At 48.0% G+C, this 12,005-nt stretch overlaps 1 protein-coding gene across 1 annotated transcript in view; it reads left to right on the top strand.

The window, feature by feature from the left end:
* LOC105513995 (HLA class I histocompatibility antigen, B-73 alpha chain) overlaps window positions 1-12,005 on the top strand; it is a 71,307-nt gene that overhangs the window by 1,134 nt on the left and 58,168 nt on the right. The window contains 5 exon segments of the mRNA XM_011945071.1: window positions 2-185; window positions 777-1,022; window positions 1,156-1,272; window positions 1,718-1,750; window positions 1,893-1,940. Of these exon segments, the coding sequence (XP_011800461.1) occupies window positions 2-185; window positions 777-1,022; window positions 1,156-1,272; window positions 1,718-1,750; window positions 1,893-1,940 (628 nt within the window).

Below are 12,005 nucleotides of genomic sequence, written 5' to 3'. Positions count from 1 at the left end.
GGATTACATCGCCCTGAACGAGGACCTGCGCTCCTGGACCGCCGCGGACATGGCGGCTCAGAACACCCAGCGGAAGTGGGAGGCGGCCGGTGCGGCGGAACAGATGAGAGCCTACCTGGAGGGCCGGTGCGTGGAGTCGCTCCGCAGATACCTGGAGAACGGGAAGGAGACGCTGCAGCGCGCAGGTACCAGGGGCCACGGGGCGCCTCCCTGATCGCCTGTAGATCTCCGGGGCTGGCCTCCCACAAGGAGGGGAGACAAATTGGATCAACACTGTAATATCGCCCTCCCTCTGGTACTGAGGGAATCCTCCTGGGTTTCCAGATCCTGTACCAGAGAGTGGTTCTGTGGTTCCGCCCTGCTCTCTGACACAGTTAAGGATAAAATCTCTGAGGGAATGACTGGAAGACAATCCCTCGAATACTGATCAGAGGTTCCCTCTGACACCGGCAGCAGCCTTGGGCCCCGTGACTTTTCCTCTCAGGCCCTGTTCTCTGCTTCACACTCAATGTATGTAGGGGTCTGAGTCCAGCTCCGCTGAGTCCCTCAGCCTCCACTCAGGTCAGGACCAGAAGTCACTGTTCCCTCCTTAGGGAATAGAATTTTCCATGGAATAGGAGATTATCCCAGGTGCCTGTGTCCAGGATGGTGTCTGGGTTCTGTGCTCCCTTCCCCACCCCAGGTGTCTTGTCCATTCTCAAGATGGCCACATGCGTGCTGGTGGAGTGTCCCATGACAGATGCAAAATGCCTGAATTTTCTGACTCTTCCCATCAGACCCCCCCAAGACACATGTGACCCACCACCCCGTCTCTGACCATGAGGCCACCCTGAGGTGCTGGGCCCTGGGCTTCTATCCTGCGGAGATCACACTGACCTGGCAGCGGGATGGAGAGGACCAAACTCAGGACACGGAGCTCGTGGAGACCAGGCCTACAGGGGATGGAACCTTCCAGAAGTGGGCGGCTGTGGTGGTGCCTTCTGGAAAGGAGCAGAGATACACCTGTCATGTGCAGCATGAGGGTCTGCGTGAGCCCCTCACCCTGAGATGGGGTAAAGAGGGAGATAGGGGTGTTATGTCTCTTAGGGAAAGCCAGAGCCTCTCTAGAGACCTTTAGCAGGGTCAGGACCCCCTCACCTTCCCCTCTTTTCCCAGAGCCGTCTTCCCAGTCCACCATCCCCATCGTGGGCATCATTGCTGGTGTGGTTCTCCTTGGAATTGTGGTCACTGGAGCTGTGATTGCTGCTGTGATATGGAGGAGGAAGAGCTCAGGTGAGGAAGGGGTGAGGAGTGGGGTCTGAGATTTCTTGTCTTACTGAGAGTTTCAAGCCCTAGGTAGAAGTGTACCCTGCCCGGTTCCTGGGAAGCGCCATCCACACTCATGGGCCGACCCAGCCTGGGCCCTGTGTGTCAGCACTTACTCTTTTGTAAAGCACCTGTTAAAATGAAGGACAGATATATCACCTGGATTACGGTGGTGATGGGACCTGATCCCAGCAGTCACAAGTCACAAGGGAAGGTCCCTGCTGAGGACAGACCTCAGGAGGGCAGTTGGTCCAGGACCCACACCTGCTTTCTTCATGTTTCCTGATCCCACCCTGGGTCTGCAATCACACATTTCTGGAAACTTCTCTGGGGTCCAAGACTAGGAGATTCCTCCAGGACCTTATGACCCTGGCTCCTTTCTGATATCTCACAGAACATTTTCTTCCCGCAGATAGAAAAGGAGGGAGCTACTCTCAGGCTGCAAGTAAGTATGAAGGAGGCTGATCCCTGAGATCCTTGGGATATTGTGGTTGGGAGCCCATGGTGGAGCTCACCCAGCCCACAGTTCCTCCTCTAGCCACATCTCCAGAGGGATCTGACCAGGTCCTGTTTTTGTTCTACTCCAGGCAGTGACAGTGCCCAAGGTTCTGATGTGTCTCTCACGGCTTGTAAAGGTGAGACCCTGGGGGGCCTGATGTGCGTGGAGTGTTGGGGGGAACAGTGGACGCAGCTGTGCTGTGGGGTTTCCTTTGACTTGGATGCATTGAGCATGTGATGGGCTGTTTAAAGTGTCACTCCTCACTGTGACGGATATGAATTTGTTCATGAATATTTTTTCTGTAGTGTGAGACAGCTGCCTTGTGTGCGACTGAGAAGCAAGATTTATTCACGCCTTCTCTTTGTGATTTGAAGAACCCTGACTTTCTTTCTGCAAAGGCACCTGAATGTGTCTGTGTTCCTGTAGGGAACCCCAACTTTCTTTCTGCAAAGGCACCTGAATGTGTCTGTGTTCCTGCAGGCATAATGTGAGGAGGTGGGGAGAACACCCCACCCCAGGGTCCACTATGACCCTCTTCCCCACGCTGACCTGTGTTCCCTCCCCATTTATCTTTCCTGTTCCAGGGAGGTGGGGCTGGGATGTCTCTATCTCTGTCTCAACTTCATGGTGCACTGAGCTGTAACTTCTTCCTTCCCTATTAAAATTAGAACCTGAGCATAAATTTACTTTTTCAAATTATTGCCATGAGAGGTTGATGAGTTAATTAAAGGAGAAGATTCCTAAAATTTGAGAGACAAAATAAATGGAAGACCTGAGAACCTTCCAGAGTCCATGTGTTTCTTATGCGGATTTGTTGCGGGGGAGGAGAGTAGATGGGGCTGTGCCCAGTTTGTGTTCCGGCCACAATGGACTTTATATAGTCACTGCTTGGCTGAGTCATCTTTGCTCCTTTGTTGTTCTTGGCCCTTCAGTAGAACCTTGTCCCCCCAAGACCTGTGATCCCAGGGAGTTGGATGTCACCTAGGGTGATCCCTGCATAAAAATCTCCTTGTGGTATCAACAGACAAATTTTCAGACCTGTCCAGATCTTGCCCTCCTCCTAGGGCTCTTTCCTGGATTGTATTTTCCATCTTGTCTTCAATCTTTTTAAAGGAACCTGATTCTGAGATTTGCAGAGAGGATGGGTCCCCTAGCTTCTCGTCCTAGGTAACTTTCTGTTGGAGCTCCTCTTCTGCTGTCCTACTCATCTTCCTGCCCTGAGTTGTAGTAATCCTAGCGCTGGCTCCAATCCAAACTCATGGATGTATAAAGCAGAATCTAATTTAGATTCATATGTGATTGAAAAATTGTACCCATAAGGCTAGGGTTATTTTTCCTGAAGAGAAAAATATGGCTGCGTGCTGCAGTGTGCAGGAGGGTTGGTGTGGGAGGAGGGAGGGAGGAAGGGAGGATGCACAAGCAGCCCTGGTGAGAAAAGCACTGGTGGCATCGATGTCCACGTGAAATGATGTTGTTCTTTAGCTGCCAGAAAACAGCATTTACTCTGAGGCAACATTAATAAAAATATTGGCTTTAGAATAGGGAGGTGCTCTACAGTGATCCTTCATTCCACTGACATTTGTTGTCTGCTAGGGATATGACTGCTTTTGCATTTAGAAAGCATCATTAAAGTAAAAACAGAAAAATTTCTGGCGTTGTGGTGTATACGTTCTAGATGCAAGCTTGTCCAACCCGCGGCTCGTGGGCTGAATGTGGCCCAGGACAGTTTTGAATGTGAGAAATTTTTGCTTCTCTGTGGCAGACCTGAATCCTGGAATGAGTGCACCCACCTCCCTCAGGATCAGGAGTGAATGCTTTAGGAACACTCCTTTGCAGTGACCTGCAAAAGATAGAGGGCACAGTTACTGTGAGAACCCAGAGTAGCAGCCGAGGGGGCTCGGCCCTCAAGGAGTTGTGGGTAAGGTTAATAAAAGGTGGTGTCCCAGGGTCAGACCAGATGGGCAGCCAGGGAGGGCACTGCTTCATATCTATGATGAGAATTCAAGAATTGAGGAGCAGGAGGCCGAGGGTGTTTGACCAAATACAAATCATGATCCCAGTCTCAATTCCTAGACTTCAGCCAAGCTTCAGATTCAGAATCCACAGTGGGGCTTAAGGAGGCCAGGAAATAAACCTGGACACACTATGGCCCACAGTGGGACCACTGGGTCCATAAACCCAGTCCTGGTTATCTCCCCATTCTCCACATGCATAATTGGCTTTCATGCACTGGCAACTTTGGTCACCCCTACACTGCATCCCTAGTCTGGAAAGCAAGGACTGTCATTGTACTGAAGCCCAAAGGGAATCCTCTAAAACTTCCCTCATCCCAGCTAAGCCAGAAGCAATATTGTGCCCCAGGGTGGGACTTGTGGAGGGTACTGCAGGTATTGTAGGGGTAGCACTGCCATTAGAGAGCTCAAGGATGGGCGGTGGTGTTGGGGTTGCCTGTTATCTCCATATAATTCAGCAATCTGTCCCTGAAGAAGCCTCATAGAGAGTGAATGGAATTTCTCCAGACTTGACCAAGTAGGAGTCCTGATTGCAGCTGCCATGCTGGCTGGATATCACTGCTTAGGGAGATTAATAATGCCTCAGTCACATGGCAAGCAGCTGTGGATTTGGTGAGTGCATTCCCTCCCATTTTATTTAGAAAATCTATATGGAATGATTCACATTCACATGGGATTTATAATGCATTTATTGATACCTTGCTTCAGGGCTACCTTAACTATTCAACCTTCTATAAATATCACCTTAAGAGACCTGGACAAATCAAATATCTCACAGAACACTAAATCTGCTCATTTCATTGGCAATATTACATAAATAGGGATGGATGAGCAAGAGGAGGAAAGCACACTGAATTCCTTGGCAAAGCATGCACTACAGAAGGTGAAGATAAACCTTACAGAACTTCAAGAGTGGCCACTGCTGTGAAGGTTTATGGGTCCAGTGGTTAGGGGCATGCAGGGCTCTCCCCTCCAAAGTAAAAGACACACTTGCATATTACATCCTCACCAGAAGGAAGGACGAACACTGCCTGGTGAGCCTCGCTGGGTTCTGGCAATGCCACATTCCACATCTAAGTACATTGCTTTGGCCCACACTCTGGGTGATATAGGAGGAGGCCAGTTTTGAGTGGGGCCTGGACAGGAAAGGACACTGCAGCCGACCCAGGCTGTGGTGCAGTCGGTCACCATCCCTCAGACCCCTGGTGCTGGAGGTGGCGGTGTGGGGAAAGATGCAGGATGGAGCTGAACCAAGCATCAGTGGGAGTCAGAATGGAGGGCCTGGGATCTGATGGATCCATGGAGTACGGCCATGGAATCCACAGCAGAGAAACATGCTCCCTGTTAGAAGCAACTTTTAACATGTTCCTGGCCCTGATAAGATAGAATTCCTGATCATGGGACATGAAGCAACCATGTGATTCCAAGTGCCTGTGTGTATTGGCTTTTATGTGACCCACAGAGTCATAGATGGGGCAGACCCAGCGGCATCTATCATGAGATGAAAATGGTCCATGTGGGTTGAGCCTCATCCATGTTAACACCCACAGAAAACACCCAGCCCTGACATGGCCCTGAATAACCACACAAACTGAAGACAAATTGAAATTAGCCAGCCGGCATCACGGATCAGCCCAGGTCTGACAGGAAGGACTGATAAGTGGATAACCACAGTGGCAGGAATGAGGCTACAAGTGGGTCCAGAAGCATCGACTCCCTACTACCAAGGACCATCCAGCTGCTGCTTCCTCTGAATACTCTGATTGTAAGCATTACAGACCAATGATCGGCCCCATAGGGCACTATTTCTTCAGGTAACTCACTAGCCCCTAAGTGACAAGTTGAATAGCTTGAACCCCATCTACCCTGGAAGGGCCAGGGGTTCATCCTCACAGGGATAGGCACCTATTCGATGCCTGTTTAACTAATTGCCTCCCTAAGTTAAACAGGTTAAAAAAGAATACCAAGTGTCCCAATAAAATATGCACATAGCTTAGATGTGAATAATTCATACAAATAGGCAGGTGCATGGATCGGCCACTGTGGCTCATGCCTGTAATAACAGCATTGTGGGAGGCTGAGGATAGCTTGAGCCCAGAAGTTTAAGACCAATCATAGCAACATAGGGAGACCTCATCCCCGCAAATATTTTTTTAGAAAAATTAGCCAGGAGTGGTGGCACAAGCCTGTGGTGCCAGTTACTTGGGAGGCTGAGCGAGGAGCATTGGTCGCATGATCCCAGGGGGTCGAGGCTTCAGTGAGACATGAGTGCACCACTGCACTCCAGCCAGGGTAACAGAGTGACACCCTGCCTAAAAATAACTAAATAAATAATAAATAAAGGCGATGCATGAGCACTGGTGAAGGGCACTTTGGGTGCACTGAGCACTTGCAATTTTGAGGTGATTAAATTCTGTCCAGGCTCCTGGTTGCAACATACGGTAACACATTGTGCTTTGTGTTGCAATGTCCTGGACTTGCACACACAAACTCAGGGCTATGAAATAAAGATAATGTAATAATACAAGAGACCAGAGTCACAGATTCATAGTCTGGAGAAGTAAAACTTTGTGAGTCTAATTGCAATGCGTTTAGACACATTTTTATGTAAAGGGCTCAAAAATCACCTCTTTTACAAATTAGATTCGTGATCACTCAGGGTTTACCAATATTGGGCTACACACTGTAGCAAAATCGGAGACCCACCCCGAGGCTGCGGGACCCGCGGAGACCCTCAACCTGATAAGAACCCCAGGCGTCTATCACCCGATTCTATTTTCACTTAAGGTCCAAATCCCCGGGGGTTGGTTGGGGTAGAGGCGGGGCTCAGTGGCAGCAATCGCGGGGACAGGGTCTCACACCCTCCAATGGATACACAGCTGCGACCTGGACCCAGACTGGAGCCTCCCCCGCGGGGATGAACATACCCTACATGGCGCCAGTTACCTCGTCCTAAACCAGGAACTGCGCTCTAGGAACGCAGCGGACAAGGCGGCTCAGATGCTCTGGCGGAGGAACACGCAGAGTCCCTCAAAACCTACCCGCAGGGAAGGTGAGCGGAGTGACTCAGCAAAGGCCTTAAGAATGGGAAGGAGATGCTGCAGTGCGCAGGTACCAGCGGCCATGGGGCGCCTCCCTGATCTCCTGCAGATTTCCCCGAGCCACCTTCCAAAAGAAGGGAAGGAAAATCGCACCAACATTAAAATATTCCTCTTCCACTTGTCCTGAGGAAGAAGAGTCCTCCTGAGTTTCATATCTTATACCAGAGAGTGACTGAGGGCCTGCACTGCACTCTGGGACAATTGAAAGATTGTCTCCCAGGGAAAGGAGGGGAAGACAATCCCTGGAATACTGATCAGCTGTCCCCTTTGACCCCCCAGCAGGCTTGGGCACCAGGAAGTTTCTTTTCAGCCTTTGTTATCTGCCTCACACACAATGTGTATCTGTTGGTCTGATTCCAGCTCTTCTGAGTCCCACAGCCTCCACTCGGGTCAAGACGAGAAATCTCTGTTCCCGCCTTAGACACTAGAACTTTCCAAGGAATAGGAGACTATCCCAGGTGCCTCTGTCCAGGTTGGTGTCTGGGTTCTGTGCTCCCTTCCCCACCCCAGGTGTCCCAGCTATTCTCAGGATGGTCACATGGGCACTCCTGGAGTATCCCATGAGGAATACAAAGTGCCTGAATTTTCTGACTCTTCCCCTCAGATACCCTAAAGACACACGTGACCCACGACCCCATCTCTGATCATGAGGCCACCCTGAGGTGCTAAGTCCTGGGTTTCTACCCTGTGGAGATCATACTGACCTGGCAGTGGGATGGGGAGGACCAAATCCAGGACACAGAGGTTGTAGGGACCAGATCTGCAGAGTACAGAACCTTCTAGAAGTGGGTAGCTGTGGTGGTGTCTTCTGGAGAGAAGTAGAGATACACATGCCATGTGCAGCACGAGGTGCTTCCAGAGCCCCTCACCCTGAGATGAGCTAAGGAGATGAATGAGGGGTCATGTCTCTTCTCAGGGAAAGCAGGAGTCCTTCTGGAGTCCTTCACCAGGGTCAGGGCTGAGGCATGAGGGTCAGGGCCCCTCACATTCGCCTCCTTTTTCAGGGCCATCCTCCCAGCCCACATTCCCCATCGTGGGCATCGTTACTGTCCTGGTTGTTCTTGGTGCTGTGGTTCCCACAGCTGTGGTCGTTGCTGTGATATTGAAGAATAAGAGACCAGGTAGGAAAGAGGTGAGCTCCGAGTTTTCTTCTTCCATTGGTGGATTTCAAGCCCCAGATGGAAGTTGGCTCATTTCCTGCCTAGTTGTGAGGCACCATCTCCTGAACCATTTACCCTGTTCAGATGCCCTGTCAACTCTTGCTCTTTTGTAAAGCACCTGTGATATGGAAGCACAAATTTATCACCTTGATTGTGGTCATGGAAACCTGACTCCCAGCAGTCACAGGTCAGGAGAAGGTCCCTGCTGAGGACAGACGTCAGGAGGACAATTGGTCCAGCTTCAACACTTCCTCTTTCCTTGGGTTTCCTGATCCTGACCTGGGTCTGCAGTCACAGTTCTGGAAACTCCTCTTGGGATCTCATGGCCCTGCCTCCTCCCTGGCCTCTCACAGTTTGTTTTCTTTCCACAGATGGAAAAGGAGGCAGCTATTCTCAGGCTACATGTAAGTGTGGTAGGGGTGGGAGAGTGATCCCTGAGATCCTTGGGATAGTGTAGACAGGAGCCCATGGGGGAGCTCACCACCCCACAATTCCTCCTTTAGTCACATCACCTGTGAGCTCTGAGCAGATTTTGTTTTTATTCCAGCCCGAACAGAAACAGTACCCAGGACTCTGATGTGTCTCTCAAGGCTTGTAAAAGTGACACCTTAGAGGGCCTGAAGTGAAGGAGGAGTTGGGGCAGATGGGACACAACTAGGCTCTGGAGATTCTTTGATTTGAATTTTTCAGTGTGGGGTGTGATGTTCAGTGTCACCACTTACCATGACTGACTTGAATTTGTTCATGACTATTTTTTTTCTAAGACTGCCTTGTAAGTGACTGAGATGCAAGATTTGTTCATGGCTCCTCTTTGAGACTTCAAGGGCCTCAGGCTTCTCTTTCTGCCAAGGCGTCTGAATGAGTCTATGTTCCTGGTAAAAGGTGAGAAGTGGGGAGACCAGCCCACCCTCATGTCCACCATGAGCCCTGATATCATTTGGATCTGTTTCCCCACCCAAATCTCATGTCCACTTGTAATCCCTAATGTTAGAGGTTGTGCCTGATGGGAGATGATTGGCTTGTGGGGATAGATCCTCTATGAATGGTTAAGAACCATATCTTTGATGCTGTTCTTGTGATAGTTCTCACAAGATCTGGTGTTTGAAAGTGTGTGGCACCTCCCTGCTCTCTCTCCCTCCTGCTCCAGACATGTCAGTTATGCCTGCTTCACCTTAAACTTTCAGCATGATTGAAAGTTTTCTGAGGCCCTCTCAAAAGTTAAATAGATGCCAGAATCATACTTCCTGTATAGCCTGCAGAACCATGAGCCAATTTAAACTCTTTATAAGTTACAAATTCTCAGGTATTTCTCTATAACAGTGTGAGAATCAACTAATTCAGAAAATTGGCACCACGATTTGGGTATTGCAGTAAAGGTAGCTGAAAATGTGGAAATGGCTTTGGAACTGGGTAACAAGCAGAGGTTGGAAGAGTTTGGAGAGTTCAGAACACAGGAAAATTAGGCAAAGAGACATGACCCCATGTTGTGACCAAAATGCTGATAGTGATATGGACAATAGAGTCCAGGCTGATGAGGTCTCAGATGGAGATGAGGAACTCCATCTAGAGGAAGATCATGTTTCCACCTAGAGGAAAGATCATGTTTATTATGCACTGGCCAAAAATTTGGAGGCATTCTGCTCCCTCCCTAGGGATCTGTGGAACTTGGAACCTGCGAGTGATGATTAAGGGTATCTGATGGAAGAAATTTCTAAATAGCATAACATTCAAGATATGGCCTGGCTGCTTGTAATAGCCTATGCACATATGTGTGAGTAAAGAAATGACCCAAAACTGGAACTGATATTTAATGGGGAAATTTAATACCCAGGACAATTCCTAGTGGAGTTGCAGGAGCAGGACCCCTGCCAGGACTACTAAATGGTACAGCCACTGGCAATGTGCAACCTCAGCCTGGAAAAGCCATAGGCATTCAGTTTTCACCCATGAGAGCAGCTATATGGGTTATGTTCAGCAAAGCCATAAATGTGGGCCTACAAATGGCGTTATGAGCCCAGGACTTGCACCAGTCAATGTGCTCAGGATTCAAATATAGAGTCAAAGGAGATTATTTTAGAGCTTTAAGTTTTAATGTCTGCTATGATGAGTTTCAGCCTGTGAGGACACTGCATTCATTTCTTTTGACCCATTTATTCCTTTTGGAATGGAAATGTATAAAAAATGTCTCTTCCACTGTTGTATTAGTATTTTATAATTAAATAACTTTTTTTAATTTCATAGGCTCAAAGTTATAAGAACCTACCTTGAGTCTCAGATGAGACTCTGGAATTTTGAGTTGATGCTGGAACAACCTAACACATTTAGGACAATTTGGAGAAGATTATTGTGTTTTGCAATGTGACAAGAATGTGAACTTTGGCTGCCTAGGGGCAGGATTCAATGATATAAATATTTATCCCCGGATACCTCATGTTAAAATCTGATGCCCACTGTGGAATGTGGGGCCTAATTGGTGCCATTTGGGTCATGGGGACCAATCTTTTGTGAATAGAGAGATACTGCCCTCTCTGTAGACTGAATGAATTGTTGCTCTCTTATTTTCCAAGACAGCCAGTTGTTAAAAAGCACCTGACAACTTCCTACTCTCTCTGTTCCTCTGTTACCATATGATCTCTGCACATAGCAGATCGGAGCAGCCTGAGGCCCTCACTAAATGCTCAAACATTTCCAGACATCAGAATCCTGAGCCACATGAACCTTGTTTACATAAATTAGTCAGTCTCAGATATTTATTTACAGCAACACAAAATGGAATAAGACAACCTTCTCATCACAGGTATGTGTCTCTGGCAGCCAGTCCCCATTCTCAAGATATCCAGGATCCACTCAGTCAAGAGTCTTCTCATCAGTACTCTAAAGACACTCTTATCACTCAAGAGTCTAAGGTTTTTAGGAGAAACCAGGGACAAAGATTACATGTTTTTGTTATACCTAGAATATGTGCTTTTCTTTGACCACATATCTTTGATAGGAGAGGGATTATAACAGTAAAGAGGTATTGGCATATTATCAGAGTCTCACTCAGTCATTCAGAATTAGGCCAGTTTATCATCCTTTTGTATGAATATGTCTCCCAGAATGAAGTCACTCAGTTTTGCAGACAACAATCTTACCAGGTTCCAAAAACAAGAACGGTTTCAGGGACATATGGCTTCACCTTTTTAGGCATCCAGTATAATTGACCTAAGAGACAATGTCTTCTCTTGCTCACACCACTTTTGAGGAGTTAAGCTAATATTGAATTTTCCTCACTATATAACCCTTTGATTTATTCACTTACCCCCAGCCACTATCCCTCCTTCTGTCCCTTTATATCAGTCTCTTCCAGTTTTGGAAGTGACATTAGGTTTGGCTGCTGTGCTGGCCTAGACTGCAGGCAGCAATAGTATTCTAGCATGTCTTCCCTCAGTCTACTCTTGATCATAGAGAGTAGGTTACATAGGTTAGGAACCAGTGCAGGCCATCTGACCACTGGGCTGCATAGCTCTACTTACAGTTAATCCTGACTTTGTCAGATGAAATGAAGGCACAGCACAATCCTTGAGTTGCTTGGGAATTCTTATATACAGGTATAAAAATATAGTTATGGTTTTTTGCTTAGGGATAGTTCCTGTTTCTGACACTTTTATTTCCATCCCTATTCCTGGTGCCACTGCATCACCTATGAAAAAAGAAATCTGAAGTGAATGGTAGTCATTATTCCAGCATCCTCTCTCCTTAGGAAGAATTGTGTGTATAGTAATAACAGCATCGTCCTGATTCTTGAGGACAAAGAGTGGAAGCTACCTAGAGGAGTCAGTCTTGCAGCCCCACCCATGTTGACAGTGAGCACATTCAAAAGATATAAAAGCCAGCCAGTCCTTCATGTTTATATTGCCCAACAATTATATTGACAGGTTTTAGACAA

The sequence above is a fragment of the Colobus angolensis genome, unplaced genomic scaffold, assembly GCF_000951035.1.
Source record: "Colobus angolensis palliatus isolate OR3802 unplaced genomic scaffold, Cang.pa_1.0 Scaffold238, whole genome shotgun sequence".
Classification (NCBI taxonomy): domain Eukaryota; kingdom Metazoa; phylum Chordata; class Mammalia; order Primates; family Cercopithecidae; genus Colobus; species Colobus angolensis.
The sequence above is the reverse complement of the archived record's forward strand: the minus strand, read 5'-3'. Positions and strand labels throughout refer to the sequence as shown.